Source organism: Quercus robur, chromosome 11, assembly GCF_932294415.1.
Source record: "Quercus robur chromosome 11, dhQueRobu3.1, whole genome shotgun sequence".
In the NCBI taxonomy this organism is placed as follows: Eukaryota; Viridiplantae; Streptophyta; class Magnoliopsida; order Fagales; family Fagaceae; genus Quercus; species Quercus robur.
In genome coordinates, this window is record NC_065544.1 from 16043807 (window position 1) to 16061694 (window position 17888).

Sequence of the window (17888 nt, forward strand, 5' to 3'; positions counted from 1 at the left end):
GAACAAAGTTAGAAATATACTATAGATACCATGTAAATGCTCAATTTAAATTTGTTTTTTAACATAAAACTTTCATATTTTTTATTACTCGGTAATATGAATTTAAAAAAGATATTCAATTATATATTACCTTTTCAATTTTCTTTGAAAAATAGTATACATTCCCAATCACAACATATGATATTATGATGTAATAAAGAATCTTGATGACTACTAAAATTACGGGCTCGTCATATAGCTGACGAACCTTCAAGCCACAAGCTTGTCCACACAGATGACAAGTACACAATCTACAAGGTCGTCATATGAGAAGACGACCATATAGCATTAATGGTGTAGTCATTAATGGTTTCGTAACTGATGAGCTCCAACAATTAGAATGACTAGCCATGAGCTAGTTAAGCCTCATTTAAGCTTAGACAGACATTACTTAAAACAGCCAAAAGAGCCATTAAGAGGCCAACGACTATATCAAGGCTATAAATAAGCCACCAAGCACCAGAAACAAGGTACACAAATAAAAACTTACAGAATTACTTTCTTATTCTCTGAGAAATATTGAGAACTTTATTGACTTAGGGCCCGTTTGTTACCGTTGTTTAAACAACATTTTTCAATGTTTAAACAATAATACACATATTTTTACACACTTTTTTCACTCACACGTATTTCCAAAAAATATAAACAATGTTACTAGAAATCTTTTACCAAACGGGCTCTTAATTATCGGATAACTGTTGGCTAACGCTACTGTCGTGTCTTTTTCTCTCATCTTTGCAGGGAACGTAACCTCCTCATAAGCTCTAACGAAGCTATTGACTGATGACCATTTTTGACTTCATTAAATCTAAAAAAAGAAGAAATTGGAATTAAGAATTTCTCTAAATATGATATGAAAATTCTCACCCACTTATCCAAGCAGAGTAGAAAACTCATACGTAAGCGTGTGTGTGTGTATACATGACTTGAGTTTCGCACAAATTATTTTAATTCTAGAGGTCAGCCCTCTAAAAGATTTCTAGTTGCCTCCTTGATTATTGGTCTTGATGAGAATGACCCTTTCTTAGTTTCTTATTCTGATCAGCGATCCGATCTTGGCTGCGTTTAAGAGCTCAGAATTTGGTGAATTACAATATTTTTCCATTAGTTTTGGGCACCACCTAGACTTCAACATTCACATTCTGTGAGAAATAACACCAAATTCCCAACGAACCCTCACAAAGCATTAGCTTGGTTCACGAAGTTTGATGACACAAATCATCACATCTCCTTGCTGTAGGTGTCAAATTTGGATTTAGCTTACCTCCAGTACTTTTTTTAACTGGACACTTCCTTATGTTTTAAATAACAATGACAAGTGGTAGTAGGTTTTAATCTCCACCTTCTATTTAGTTAGTGGGTGATGTGGCAGTTTCTCATTAAAATAAAAGAAGATTCCTGTTAAAAAAGTACTGGATATAAGCCAAACCTGTCAAATTTTTGAAGAAATTAGCTTGTTTTAGTGTCTTGGTAATGGAGAACAACGAAGGGAATCGTAGCAGAGCAATTGAGCAAGAACAGAGAGTAGAAAACCAAATATCGTAAAACTAATGAAGAGAACCAAGGACTGAGTGTGTGTATATATATATATATATATATATATATATGGGAAAGGGAAAGCTCGGTATTTTGGTCATTAAGGTAATGTTTGGATAGCGTTGCGTTTTTGCTGCGTTGCGTTTCTGCCTTCTGTTTTTTTTTTTTTTTTTTTTTTTTTTTTTTTTCACGCGTTTTTCCCACAAGCGGCTACTGTTCATTCAACAATAGCCGCAACTTTTGACCGGTCTTCCGTGAACAGTGCACTGTTCACGAACCCACAAATTTCATTTTTTATCAACTTTTTCATTAAAAATGGGTCCCACGGTACTATTCACACATTTAAAAATTATTTTGCTACAGTGTTTTCAGTTTTCAGTTTTCAGTTTCAGCAAAATAAGTTCTATCCAAACAGACCATAAGCATGAAGTTGAGGCTAATTTAGGTTTTCAATAGAAAATATAAGCAGTAACGTAATCTTGTAAATCGCGCGATGCTGAAAACGTAGTGGGAATTGCATTTTATAAATTATAAAAATCTGCGAAATTAAAAAGGCAATTCCACAAACATTGCCTAGCCAAATGTATCATCAAAATTGTGTTTTGCTTAACTGCCGTTTTGTGCTTTCTAAACACCTAAGCAAACGAGCTCAAACTCTTTGATAGAAAACTTGTAATTTTGCGTTATATAAGAGAAGTTATCCTTGTCCACCTGTTTAAGTGTTAGCTGTAAGCAAAATGGGATTTGAAGGCTTATTTTATAGAAAGAGCCCATTTGCTTTATTAAGGGTGTGAGCATTGAGTGCTTTATGGTTCAATGGCCCGATTGATAAAAGAAACGGTGGGCTTGGGTATTGTCTCGAAGAATAAGCCCAATTTCTTCTTTGTCTTCTAATATCATGGGCTTATTTTATACCCAATCGCATTTTGCGTAAATAAAGTGTACTGATTGTTGTGGGATCCAAGTTGTGAAGAGAGTGAGAGAGAACATGGGCCGTAACCCAATCTGTGTAAAGAAAAAATGTTGGCAATGAACTTAATCCGTGTATTCAAACTTTATTAAAGCCCAAACTATTGGTGGGTCAAAAGCCTAAATAAATGCCATACCCAATGTAGCCTTTTAAGTTTATAAGTTAAACGGGTTGCGTTAAATGAGTCATTTTAGGTTAACACAAATAAATTGACGTGTCAAATTTGTTTATTGCGGGTTGACCCCCTTATGACCATTTTCTTATCGTGTTGCTTTCGAATCAACCCGTTTATAACTCAAACCCGCTAAGGCTCAACCCTAACCCTCAAAAACTCGTGTCAGGTTTATGTTGTATTTGCGGGTTGGGTCGAACATTGACACCCCTATGTACAGTTGACAAAAAGTCCTCCAAGAGGTAAAGTTCTCACATTGAGGGAAAAAGAGTGATGTGTGCAAGTTTAAAGTCTTGCGTTGCACATTTACAATAGATAATAATAATTGATAATAAATTATCATATAACAATTTTAAAATATGAAAACAATAAAAAGGAATGGTAAAATTTCATATATTTGAGTTTTTTTATAACTAGATATATTCAAGTTCTCTTTTTAATAAATTTTATTTAATTTAAATTTCTTAATAACCAAAAAATTTATAGAGTCCCATTGCAAAATCTCCTTCCCTCTATTTTTGTGTGTGTATTTATCTTTTGAAAAAAAGATATAATTAGTGAGTAAAAATACTAAAAACATTATCAATTTCACTAAAAAATAATTTACAAAAATTAATGTAATAATAAGTTCATAACAATAATTGATACCATCTTAATAACATTTAAAAAAAAAGTAAATTTCTTTCTTATTTTATGTTTAAAAGTTAATATATCATGTAGAGATGTAACTATACAATTATTATTGAAAAAGAAAAGGTTGATACATCATACATCAACTTGTTTTCGATACTTTGAGGGAGTAAAATTTGTAATATCACTCAGATTACTAGTTAATGAAACCTCGTAGCAACTCATGTCATCATAAATGGCCCCCTCACTAATTTTCAGTTAAATTTCATATCATTGTCTTGTCAGAAACATTGGAAATCCTTTCAGTCTTTCCCTCTGCCTAAGTCCAAGACAATAAAGAAAATTCGTGTATATTGTAATAAATGTATAAGGTTGTGACCCACTGACTTGTGAGACGAGTTAATGATATTCTCTTGAAAGGTATACGGAAGTTTCCTATTAGGTCAGTGGCAAAATCCAAGTAAACGGTGGCCACCAACCTCTTAATAGTGTAGCATTTTGCATCGTGGACAGCGTTTACTTTTTCTGTTTTGGGAAATTCCAATGATGTTGTATCATTCCAATGATGTAGTATAATGTTGTATCATTATACTTTCTCAAATTATGCCATGTTTTGCTTTAATAATTCAATTTTTTTTTTTTTTTATACCCATTTTAATAATTCAACTGTAAGCATAAGAAAAGAAGAAGGTTCTACCTGATTATTTCCATGAAAAAGTCCGAACAATACCATTGACTCTCAAAACTTTTGCCACGTATAATTATAATTTGTGCCACAATTATATATAATTAGTATATATGTGTGTGTTTATCAAATATATAATTAGTTAATCACAACTTTTTGTGCTATAATTTTTATCATAATTATGGTATTAAAAAAAAAAAAAATATATATATATATATATTTAAAGGAGAAAAAATATGGTTCTAAAACAAATGAACATCATAAGTTCTACTAAAAAACCATAAATATTTTTCAAAAAAAAAAAAAAACCATAATATGATATTTTCAGGTGTGCATTTAACATTTTATTTAATATTTTACATAAATTGTATTAAAATACACTTTTATTGTATTACGGAAAAAAAAAATTTAATTTTTTTATAAAAAAAGTAAAAAATAATTAACTTTTTTTTATAACTTTTTTTTTTAGTAAACAATAATACTTATTAGAACACATACAAAAATAATGATATTAGTATTTTAAACTAGGTTTATCATATATTATGTAATCAAAGTGCAACTACAAAATAGCCAAACTTTTGTACTAATATTAAAACTTTTAGTATTTCCTATAAAAGTATTATTAAAACTTTCATAAAACTGTCCACTATTAAATGTTATAAAAGTAAAAAGTATCCATTAACCATTTTAAACAATTACTTTTGTATGTGATAAGCTTTGCTGTAATTTTTGTCACCACTCCAATTTTATTATAAAAGAAAATAGTTATATACAAGCTTTCTATTTAATTATTTGTGGTTGTCCTTTCTTTCCTTTATTTTATTTTTGTGATTATTTTATAATTTCAATTCCCATACGCGTTGAGCGAAAGAGTCAAAGCAGCCGTGTAGAAAAATAAAATGGATAGAAAAGAAACTCTTGTCTTTCATAAAGATTCTCAATATATACTTAAAGTTAAATCATTGACTGACTTTTTTGATCTCTAATATATATAGTAAGTCTTCTTCATTCTTGCTTTAGCTCTGCAATCATCAACTACATTGTTGTGATGTGAATTTACGTAACTCAGTTCTCCGACCAATCCAGTAAGGCCTTGTTGAAGCACTCATCAAACTCAACCATCAAAATCTAGGAGCTACCCAAAGTCTGAGAAAGTAAGAGTGTATAATCTACAAGTAAGTTATAAGTTCCTTGTAAAGTTTTCAATTGTTATAGTCCTTCTTGAGCTTATATCTTTAACTATGGCAACATTACAAGATGTGGGAATTGTTTACTGTTCACTATTTCTTTTTAATTTATATATTTTCGTTATTTATTTTTTATTCTCTTCTGTTACCTGTGCTGCAAACAGTAATGCTTGTGTGTAAATAAATTTGGAAGAATGATGAAGATTGAGAAAGAAAGTATTTTGAAGAAGTATATATAATTATTTTTCATGCTGGTGGTCACAGAAGAAATAGAAGAATTTTCTTAGTGGACTTTAGCTTGATTATGGCAGAGAGGAAGGCACTGCAGAGAGTTGAAAGTTTGAATTACATAATGTTTTCATTCTCATTTCTCATTCAATTACGCTCCGTTTGTTTTTGTTTTGACAGAAATGTTTTAGAGAAAAATGACTTGTTAGTTATTTTCCAGAAAACATGTTTTGGAAAACTGTCCTGTTTTTTGTGTTTGGTTGTGACCTTCAAAATGAGCACAATTTGTTTGTGGTAGAAAACGTTTTTATCGACGCGTTTGTGGTGTGCCAAACAGGGGAAAATACAGAAAACGTTTTCCGGAAAGCATATTCCATCAAAATGAACAGAGACAATTAATAAGTCTAAGAACACAGCATTTTTCACAACAGTTGATATGACTTCTTGTAATTGATGCGTAATAAAAATGATATCAGTAGAGGATCCAGGTGAAAGTGATGTTATTCCAAATTACAACAGGTTATGTCAACCGTTGTAAACAAGGTTGTGTTCCCTAACATTACTCATTAGAAAAATGAGGCTGTAACAACTCTTCTGGGAACAATGTATTCTTTATATGACTTGTTACAGGTTGTACGGCCACTTGCTTGTACTGCAAGTTAAAAATTTCAGAGTCAAAACCCTTAAGGTGGTGCTTGGTTTTTGGAATGTCATCAGCATTTCTGTTACCTTACGGGAATGTATGAGAAAATTATCATGTTTGATTTGTTAATTGTGCAACACATTACAGAAAACTCACATTCTAATGGTTATCCCATTACTAGTATCCCATGGGATGCTGGACTAAGATGAGTAACACCTTTAAAAGAAATGGGAGAGGCTGAATATGCTCCTGACATTCGTCAAGAAAATTCAAGCCCACGTCCTGAGATTGTTTTATTGTAAGAAATGAGAATTAGCTCTCAAAACAGTTATTTGATTGTATGGTAGCCCATCTATAGTCACCAGTGATTGAATATTTTACTTTTAATATAATTTTGTTCTATCACTGATGAAACTTATTCACCAGGAATAAGAAATGAAACCCATCCTTTAACTATGGAGTCTGGACTCATTTTCTTGAGCTTGTTTACCATAATCCTGTGTCATTTGAAAAAAGTTAGATCCGATTTGAGCATGTTTTCACATACACATGTGCGCGCGTGCATCTGCGCTTACATGCACTTGATTTACTTCTCATATGTTTGATTTTTATCACACAGTTAATCCAAGATGCCACCTAAAAGAAAAGAAGAGATAGAGGTGACTACAGTGGGGAGAGTGAATTCGTTGCCTACAAACAATTCTCAATCTTCTTCTCCCCCGTGTTACACAACTGCTCATGTATCTCAGAACAATTCAACAAGACAGAATTCTTTCTCCTTTGAGGGAACAAGTTTTCATCAGGAGCAGCCTATATATAATTCAAACTCCAGCCATCAACTCTCTGCAGTGCCTTCCTCTCATGTAATAAGTCTTAGCACCTCCACTTTGGCACCCGGTATTGAAACCATTAATCCTCAAACATCTGTGATCATTACTGAGGATGGAGACATGCCAATGCAAGAAGATGTGCGTCTGAATATTGCACTAGTGAGCGCTCAAACAGCCAATGGATCTCAAATTGAATGTCCAACACCCAATGGGGAATTGCCACCTCGAATTCTTTATGACGGTGAGTATTACTGGTTGTGTGTAGTATTATTTGCAGAAAGGTCTGTACACTGTGCTTGTGTATTTTCCCAAATTGGGCTTGCTAGATAGCTTTGGTTTTGCTGACTAGAGTCCTATACTAGCCCTCAATGCTAATCTCACTCCCAACCCTTTTCGCTAAATCTAGACCAGCCCAAACTTTACAGGCATTTTTTCTTCAGCTTGAGAACTTTGATGGCACTTGTTTGTGAAAACTTTTTGGAGCATGTGTGGATAGACTCTTTTATACGTAAGTTATTTCAGTTTACATATCTCTAAAATATATAGGCAAATGTGTTTTGCAGAAAATCTTAAATAATTGCAAGGTGCTGTATAACTCTTACAAAAGACATGATTTACAGCATGTAATTCGATTAATTTCAGGAAGCCAAGCATGTAGTATCTATTTGAGCTCACATTGTGCCATCTTTATGTAGAAAGTGTGCCTGTCAAGTGAAAAAATAGTTTTGGAGAGTAGAAGCAGAATTTGTAGTGAGTGCAGTACTTGAACCTACTGCGAGTCATTATTCATAGCCTAGGAATCTTGTTTAGTGTTGCTCACTAGGAAGGCCCCTAAATTAGATTCTAGGTTATTAGATTGACTCTCTTAGCTTTAAAGTTGATAAAAGGCCAACCATATTGATTTTTTAATTTAATGAGGACAAATTTCTCTATTTGATGTACTGGGTTTGTATGCTGTTTTGTACAGAGACATATTTAAATCATTACACCGTCAGTTGCTTCTATTCTTCATTTAATGGTGCCATATATCTTGTCAAACATATGTAATTTATTCTGCCAAAACATTGCATCTTCTAGGATTATCTGATTATGTGCCTTTGATGCTTTGTCGGATGCTCATGTTAGTGGGTTCAGCAGTGTGTATTGTTGGGCTTGGGCACATTTTTTGTACCCATAAACGTATGTCATGTTTAACATGGTTATTTCACACATTTGAAGTTTCTATGAAACCTAAGAACTGATTTTGAAACACTAATAAATGGAAATGTACAAGAAGGATTAAATAATTTTCTGAATGCCTTTTCAAGTTTTAACCACACACCTTTATAAATATCAAAGAAATAGAGGAAAGTAGCAGTGAAGAACAGACATGCATCAATAGACAATAGTTTAGCCTTCATTTCTACTTGGTAAATTGAGAATGTTGGCTGTCGTTTGTGTGACAAGATGTGAATTAGATTTTTTTTTTATTTTTTTTTGTTGAGAGAGAGAGAGAGAGTTTCTGTTGAATGTTGATCATCCTCATTCTTAATATTTGGTTATATCTTGAATGTGGGTCAGCATAAATATGGTATCTTTTAGATGCTAACTGATGCAGGGAGTGCAACCAGAATTAATGCTGATAGATTTTATTTGGTTTGAATTTTATTTTGATTTTATATTTGAATTTAATGTAATTGATTACATTTTTTCCTTACTTATTTGTTTTAACCTTGGAAGCTCTACGTAGAAGGCTAAAAATAAAAATAAAAAATAAAAACATTGTGGGATTCTTGAATTAGATGAATAACATCGAATTAAGATTTTTCTCTCTTGCTTGATGGTAATTCTAAGCAGTCTTAGGTGGTGAAGCCTATGGTTCAGACAAGTTATATGTGATGAAGCCTAAGGGTTTCTTATGCTCTCTCCCAAATCCCTATGCATATGCCCTTTGCAATTCTGTGCTGCATCACTAACTCCGCTCATTTACTAATAGATTAGCTACTATCCTAGGGCCTCAGCTTTAGGCATTTCTAATCTCAAATAGAATTCTAAAATAAGAATTATTACTCAAATTAATGAACTGTTACGGTCATGCATTTCATTTCAATTTTTGTTGTATACATTAATCTTTCAAAAATTACAATGTTCTGTTTTCTTTGCTGTTGGGCTGTCACTGTTAGATGTATTCCATTCTATTGCCCTTTAGTCGTTTCATTTAGAAGCTAATTTGCAAAAGACAGACAAACACCCTCGCATTTCAGAGGGCATGAATTCTACAAATTTCAGGAACAAAGGTAACTTTTAAAGGTGCTTTGATTAACTTATAGAGCAAGATAAATGTAAATTTTCCAATGTTGAGTCATCAGAGTACTAGCTTTTCATGAAACATACTAAAGATATAAGCTATTGAAGAATTGACAAAATTAAATAACATAGAAGATTTATGGACTCTTTTAGAGTTAATAGATAGATCAAAGCCCCAGCAGAATTTATTGAAGGGCTTTCGTGGTAAAACTTAGAAAGGCCATAATTTTATATTTTGAGAAGAGTTAAGAGACTTACACTGTATCAACTGAATGCTCTCAATGAGCACTAAAGTAGTGCCTCAAATGAATTTTGGGACCCCCAAACAATAGTTCGATTGTCTTTCAAGGAATTTTAGTAAACATCTCCAGTAGAATTTCTGCTTTGGTCATTTATTGGGGCTTGGGGTACAGTCTTTTGCAGTTTTTTATTTTTATTTTTTATTTTTTTATGAGTTTTCTATTTTCCTATTAGGGTTAGGATTTTGATTCCCAAGTATAAATTTGCAATATTCTGACTTAAATTTAGTGTTCAATAAATCTCTGGAGTACTCTCTCCACCTGCAACCTTTCCTAGAATTTTGAAACAATCAAATTTTTTGGGTTATGAAATCATGTTAAGAGGTGCATTTAGGGCTGTTTAAATTGTTCTGGAGACATATAATATGCAAATCAATTCTTTCAGTGGACCTTTTACAATGTTAAGGTGCCGGTTTTATTTACAATGCGAGTAATATAGGATCTTGTAGCATGACACATAGTGAAACACATGTTAAATTTTTAAAAGGCAGGGGAAATGTTTTGGGGATGCAGGCTATTGGGGTAGATATGGTTTGATGATATTCCATTACATTTTCCTCATGGTTGAAAATTTCCAGGGGTAAGAAGAAGGGACCACCTTTCCGTATGTGTACCTTTATATCAAGCTGCTATCAAAGGTGAATGGAAAGCTGCTAAACTTGTCATTGACAAAGACCCTCATGTTGTTCGCGTTAGGATAAATAGAAAATTGGAGACAGCTCTACACATTGCTGCTGCTGCAAAACGCACTGCTTTTGTGAAGGAACTGGTTCAGCGTATGACTGAAGACGATCTAGCCTTGCAAAATAAAGATGGAAACACTGCAATTTGTTTTGCTGCTGCATCAGGTATTGTGGAAATTGCTAAGGTTATGGTGGAAAAAAACGAAAGGCTTCCTATGATTCGAGGTAAACAGGGAAAGACACCCTTATACATGGCAGCTTTGTTTGGACATAGGGAAATGGTGTCATATCTCTATTCTGTTACTACTTTTGGAAGCCTATCTCATGATGAAAAAATTAGCCTCCTTCTTGTTACTATCTCAGCTGATTTATACGGTACGATGCCCTTATAACTAGATATTTGTATCGCATTAAATAGCCATCCAATATAGCCTTTATTGAATTTTGGAAATGATTTTTCATGTCATGGTCTCTTGCTAGTTTTTTCCCTTTTAGAGGGAGATCACTTTCCCTGTACCTGGCTGATGGTGCTCATTTAGTGATAATAAGGATATGAATCTTTGTTCATTGTGCAGGATAAAATATAAAGGACCTCACCTCTAAGTGTAATTCTAATATATTTTGGAAAAGTGGTAACATTTGTGCATTGCAATTTACTTTTCTATTGCAAGTTACTTTTCTTTTTTCATGTCATGGTCTCTTACTAGTGTTTGCCCTTTTAGAGGGAGTTCACTTTGTCTGTACCTGGCTGATGGTGCTCATTTAGTGATAATAAGGATATGAATCTTTGTTCATTGTGCAGGATAAAATATAAGAACCTCACCTCTAAGTGTAATTCTAATATAGTTTGGAAAAGTGGTAACATTTGTGCATTGCAATTTACTTCTCTATTGCAAGTTACTTTTCTGTAGTTTGGAACAGATTTTCCTCCAAAACATCCTCCAAGAATGTTTAGTGCAACAGAAATGTAACCAAAGGTGCACAATTTAGTCATTTATTTTATTCATTTATCAACTATCAATGTGTTTCTTTAAGAAGAACCTTCCTTCTGTTTGAAACCTACCATAGATAGCTTAATACATAAAATTAATCCAATTGGGTTATGTCACACCTAAGTTATTTGAACTAGCATGTAAACATCGGAATCATAAGCTAGCTGGCTAATTCCCCACCCCCAAAGTACTTGAATAAAATTGCCATGCTTGGTTTGGATATAAGACAGCTTCAACATGCTTTGCATTCTTTGTTAAGTTTCCATTACACCTGAATATGTCTAAGAGTTAAAGAGGCAACGTCTGACTCTGATAGTGAACCATTGTGTTTTCATTACAGATCTAGCTCTAAAAATATTGGAAAAGGACCAATCATTAGCCACTGCTCAAGATACAAAGGGTGAGACAGCCTTGCACGTTTTGGCTCGAAAGCCTTCAACAATTGCCAACACAAGTCAGTTATCAATCTGGAAAAGAAGTATAAATTCTTGTAAGTCTATTGAGCCCACTCAAAAATCTCTTAGCAAATATCATGTGCCGACCCTTGAAAGGGTTGGGCAAATACGTTTATTTTGGGTTCCACTTCATCTAGGCAAAAACACTTTATTAATATGCCACTCTACACTTTGAAAATCCAATTATAAATGATTCCTTGGGCATAGAGATCACGTTACATACCTTAGACAGTTCAAGAGTAAAAAGTGTTCTATTTTAATCTTCAGGGGTTGATTAATGTAAAACCCTAAAGTCTCTAGGATCCACATGCAATTTCAATTGTTCTTAATATATATTGAATAATATGCTATTCATAAGTCAATTGTTATTTAGAATAGGCATCTCATTTATTTAGTTTGGAATAGTGGAAGCTTTGATACCACTTTGTTGGCTTTACAAAGCCTTGACAAGAAGTATAACAAAATAGGCACTCACAAAGAGGAGGGGAAATGATAATTTTATTAGAATACTTCAAGCTCATGCATAAAGAGAAATCAAGCTGCTGCATTGTATAGAAGTCTCCGCAAATAAGGCTACTATCTTGAGCACTGTCCAAAATCCTTTTCTCATTTACTACAAGACATTAGATTGCTGCCTTTAGAATTCTCTACATTTTTTCTCACTCTTTACAATTTTTTCTCACACACTTACACACCACACATTGTATAGAAGTCTCCGCAAATAAAGCTACTATCTTGAGCACTGTCCAAAATCCTTTTCTCATATACTACAAGACATTAGATTGCTGCCTTTAGAATTCTCTAGATTTTTTCTCACTCTTTACAATTTTTTCTCACACACTTACACACCACACCTCCACTCCCTTTTATAGAGTTCCAACCAAGTGGAATTACAAGAGTTGTCTTTATTCTAATGACACTTCAATTTGTAACAGAAAATTCTAGAATGTGAAAGACCTAATTAGATAAACGTTATAGAAAAACGAAAGACACAAACTATTATGGAAACACAAGAGACACAAAGTGTTATGGAAAAACAACAGGGCACCTTTTGGTTTACTATTGCGAACAATTTTGTATCATTTCTGTGTAATTCTATATTGGAACTAATATTAATTCTACTTGTAGGCTTCAAATGGATCTATCATGAGGATTTGATGCGGACGTTAGCTCATCGACTAGTCAAAAAACTTTGGGAACATGTTCTAGAGCTGCAAGATTCAGAGATTTCAAAACTAATTAGAGAACCTTCAAGACTACTCTTTGATGCTGCAGAATTAGGCAGTCTTGAGTTTCTGATTATCCTTATTGACTCATACCCTGATCTGATATGGAAAATTGATCAAAAAAATCGAAGTTTGTTTCATATTGCAGTTCTAAATCGTCATGAGAATATATTTAATCTAATATATGAGATTGGGGCAATTAAAGATTTGATAGCAGCATATAAGGATGAGAATAATAATAACATCCTACATCTAGCCGCAAACTTGGCACCTCTTAGTCGACTCCAAATTGTATCAGGAGCTGCACTCCAAATGCAAAGAGAGCTATTGTGGTTTAAGGTAAATAATAACTCTAATCAATTTATAGTTATTGGATTTAATTTTTTTTTTTCTTAATATTTAGCAGCATATTTCTTCCATTTATTTGGTTTAATTGCAAATAACAGTTTTTCAAGTAATATTTTGTTGCTCTACAATAATTTATGAAATTTTTATAAGTTTGAATTGGACATTTCTGTGGATTATGTTGTATTTGTATAACTTTAATTCAATGACCATTATAGGGAGTGGAAAAAATTGTGCCACCTTCATATATTAAGATGAAGAATTCAGATAACCAGACACCCAAGGATCTGTTTACAGAGAAGCACAAGGAATTATTAAAAGAAGGGGAGAAGTGGATGAAGAGCACTGCAACTTCATGCATGCTTGTTGCAACACTCATTGCCACTGTGGTATTTGCAGCAATCTTTACTCTACCAGGAGGACCTAATAATGATACGGGTGTTCCTTTATTTCTAGGAAAGAGTTGGTTTTTGATTTTTGTCATATCAGATGCAGTAGCGCTATTCTCTTCCTCGGCCTCAATAGTAACGTTCTTGTCCATTCTTACATCACGTTATGCTGAAAACGATTTTCTTGTATCACTACCTGCAAGGTTGATGTTTGGACTCTCAGCACTGTTTGTTTCCATTGCTACAATGGTGATAGCCTACGGTGCGGCCATCTCTATGATATATGATCATAAACATGTTCGGATTCCTGTCGTTATTGTGCTTCTCGCTTGTGTCCCAGTCACATTGTTTGCTTGGCAACATTTTCACCTTTGGGCTGATACAATCCGTTCAACATATTGGTCTAGGTTTCTCTTTCAGCCGAAACATAGGCTTTACCATTGAACAAATGAATTGCTGATGTCCTTGTGGAAACCACCATTAGTTTGTTCCCCTAGATGCTAAAGAAGCATTATATAGTTGAGATGCATACTTGTATTTTATATCTCTTACTACGAATTTTTCCACGAAGTTTCACATTATATTATTTTGTGTTCATGAATTTTATATAAACAAAAGCACTTAGTTTGAGTTAATGAGTAATATTTTCTTGAGATTTGCAGTTCTTTTTAATGCATTATGTTAGAAATACTGAATGATTGTATTGTATTTCTCAAGTAATAGAATATACATAAGTGCCTTTATATAGGAGGCAGAGTGTATAGTACAAGTAAGTGTGTTATACAAGTAAACAAGATGGGCCTAAAGCCCACATACCCTAATATATGTTAACAGCCCCCCTCAAACTTAAGGTGGATGTGAGACCAACTTGAGGTTGTCAACCAAAGTGCGAAGACGTCCCTTAGGATGTGACTTGGTGAAAATATCTGCAAGTTGATCTTTAGAAGAAACTGAGATCAGCTTGAGAGCACCATGGACAAGATGATAACGGATAAAATGACAATCGATCTCGATGTGTTTAGTCCGTTCATGGAAGACATCATTGTGAGCAATATGAATGGCACTCTGGTTGTCACAACAAAGAGGAGAAGCAGAGGATGTGGATACACCTAAATCTTTGAGAAGCCACCGTAGCCAGAGGAGCTCAGATGTGGTATCAGCAAGGGCACGATATTCTGCTTCAGTACTGGAGCGGGCCACATGAGTTTGTTTCTTGCTTCGCCAAGAAATCAGAGAAGAACTAAGAAGAAAGCAATAACCAGTGGTGGACCTGCGATCAGTGGGATCTCCTGCCCAATCAGCATCAGAAAATGCACGGAGAACAAGAGGAGACTGAGCAGAGTAGAAAAGACCATGGAAGAGAGTGCCCTTTAGGTATCGAAGGATGCGCAGAACAGCAGCATAGTGAGTCGATCGTGGAGCAGACAGATATTGACTCACCTGGTGAATAGCATAGGAAATGTCTGGATGAGTGACAGTGAGATAAACTAGGCTGCCAACCAAGCGTCTGTAAAGAGAGGGATTAGACAACGGTTTCCCCCCTGATGGAGTCAGATGCGCATTAAGCTCAACTGGAGTGTCAACAGTCTTGCTATCAGTGAGTCCAGCTCGAGACAAGAGTTCAGAGGCATACTTGGCTTGAGTAATATAAAGTCCATCTGTAGAATGAGTGATTTTAAGACCCAAGAAGTAGCTGAGATGGCCAAGATCTTTCATCTCAAACTGCTGACTGAGAAAATCCTTGAGTTCTTGAATGCCACTGAGGTCATTACCAGTTATGATCATATCATCCACATATAGGAGAAGTAAAATAGTGCCTTTGTCAGTGCGACGAAGAAATAAGGCAGAATCATAATGACTGGCCATGTAACCTAAGCGAGAGATGATAGAGCTGAATTTGGCAAACCAAGCTCGTGGAGCTTGTTTAAGGCCATAAAGAGCACGCCGAAGGTAACAAACCTTATTTGATTCAATAGAGAGATTATGAGGAGGTTGCATATAAACTTCTTCACCTAAATCCCCATTAAGGAATGCATTTTTGACATCCATCTGAAAAAGGTCCCATTTTCTGGTAGCAGCAACAGCTAAGAGAGCTCGAACAAATGTGATACGAGCAACCGGAGCAAAGGTCTCTTCATAATCAATCTCATACTTCTGTGTAAAACTTTTTGCAACAAGACGAGCTTTGTAGCGCTCAATGGACCCATCAGAGCGAGTCTTAATCTTGTAGATCCACTTACAACCAACCACAGATTTCCCAGGGGGGAGAGTCACCAAATCCCAAGTATGGTTTTTAGATAATGCATCAAGTTCCTCTTTCATTACAATCTGCCATAAAGGGTCAGTGGAAGCCTCATAATAGGTGTGAGGCTCATGCAATGTAGTAAGGGCAGTGTAACAATGATAATCAAGTAAATGTATAGGAATGGATCTTACCCGAGTTGAGTGACGAGGTGGAATGTCTTGTGCAAGATCTTCAAGCGAAGCAGGAGCAGGGGATCCAAGCTCAGGGTTGGGTAGCTCGTCTTCAACCTGTGCATCTTTCACCTGTTCATTAAAGTATGAACTAGGAAAGGGATCAAAGGTATTTGGTGGTTAGATAGAGAAGTCTATAGGAGGATCAGGAGCAACTATAGAAGGATCAGGAGTAGTTACAGAAGGAATATGTGCCTCATCTGGAAAAAGATCTAAAACAGAGGAGGAAGATAGGGAGGCACGGAAGTGAGAGAGCTCGATAAAGGAGCGATGTTCCCAAAAGACAACATTGCGGGAGATACGAAGACGATGAGAGATAAGATCATAACACCGATACCCCTTTTGAGTTTCGCCATAGCCAAGAAAACAACAAAGCCTTGACCGAGGCTCAAGTTTGTTATGCTCATGTGGCTGAAGAAGAACGAAACAAGCAGAACCGAAGGAGCGAAGGTGGTGATAGTCTGGAGGTGACCCAAAAAGGCGCTTATATGAAGTTTGATTTTGAATAACAGGACTTGGAATGCGATTAATAGCATGAACAGCATGAAGGGCAGCTTCACCCCAAAAAGGAGCAGGAACTTTGGCAGAGAGAAGAAGAGCACGAATAGTGTCAAGAATATGATGAAGTTTTCGTTCGGCTTTACCATTTTGCTGAGAGGTACCTGGACAAGTTAGTTGATGAACAGTGCCATAGGAATGCAAAACAGCTTGGAAAGTATATTGAGTGTACTCAAGAGCATTATCAGATCGAAAAATTTTGATACGTTTTGAAAATTGAGTTTCAACCATTTTTGCAAAATTAGAATATACTTGCAATAACTGAGAATGATGTTTCATATTAAAAATCCAGCTATAGCGAGAGTAATCATCAACAAAGACAACAAAATATCGAGGCCCACCAATACTAGAGACAGAGGAAGGCCCCCAAACATCAGAATGAATAAGGTCAAAGATATCAGTGGATATTGATTCACTAGTATTGAAAGGAAAAACTGGTTGTTTTCCTAACTGACATGAAACACAATCAAAATTTTCTGTAGATATTGAACCTAACAGACCTCTAGAAGCCAATTGTTGTACACGAGAGGAAGATGCGTGACCAAGTCGAGCATGCCAAAGTGCAAGGGAAGGAGTAGAAGAAACTACAGCAGCTGCAATAACAGAAACAGGAGCAACAAGTGGAAGACGAAGGTTGTCAACGGGAAACATACGCCCAACTCTGGGACCGATCCCAAGCTCCTGTCCCGTCCTTGGATCCTGCACAATACACCCAGAATAATCAAAGATAATGCGATAACCTAACTCAACTAATTGGCCCACAGAAAATAAATTGTAAGAAAGGTCAGGAACATTAAAGACACTAGGAACCGAGAGACTGGAGGTTGAAACGGAACCTATATTATGACCAGACATAGTGGAACCATTTGCTGTGTGAATATTAAGAGGGTGTGGTGCAGGTTTAAGTTCAGAAAATAAGGACGAGTGAGGAGTCATGTGATTGCAACAAGCAGAATCCATAAGCCAAGAGGAAGGAGACATACCAGATAAAGATGAGAGAGAAGAGGAATAAGATGCATTACCAACCACACGAATGACATTGGTGATGATGTTTTTAAGGTCATCTGTGGACATGGTGAAAGTGCGTCCTAAAGACTTAGACTGTGCAGAGACGAGAGCCATTGGTTGGACACTCTCAGTGTTAGCAACAGTAGCAGCGGAAATAGACACAGCTAATTTATTGCGATGATAGCAAGTCTCAATATTGTGGCCAAAACGTTTGTAAAAACTGTAAAGACGTTTGCTGGATTGTTGGCGACA

The 17888-nt window shown here is 35.1% G+C and overlaps 1 protein-coding gene across 4 annotated transcripts in view; it reads left to right on the forward strand.

Annotated features, from left to right (window-relative positions):
• Positions 1–4977: 4977 nt before the first annotated feature.
• LOC126706523 (ankyrin repeat-containing protein At5g02620-like) overlaps positions 4978–17888 on the forward strand; it is a 65709-nt gene continuing 52798 nt past the window's right edge. For 2 of the 4 annotated variants that reach the window (XM_050406029.1, XM_050406032.1), the window contains exons 1-6: positions 4981–5207; positions 6710–7161; positions 10084–10563; positions 11521–11670; positions 12764–13200; positions 13425–14002. In XM_050406029.1, coding sequence (XP_050261986.1) covers positions 6720–7161; positions 10084–10563; positions 11521–11670; positions 12764–13200; positions 13425–14002 — 2087 coding nt within the window. In that variant the 5' untranslated portion in view covers positions 4981–5207; positions 6710–6719. Of the gene's footprint in view, positions 5208–6709; positions 7162–10083; positions 10564–11520; positions 11671–12763; positions 13201–13424; positions 14003–17888 lie in introns of all 4 variants that reach the window. The other 2 variants (XM_050406030.1, XM_050406031.1) reach the window with 2 other exon arrangements.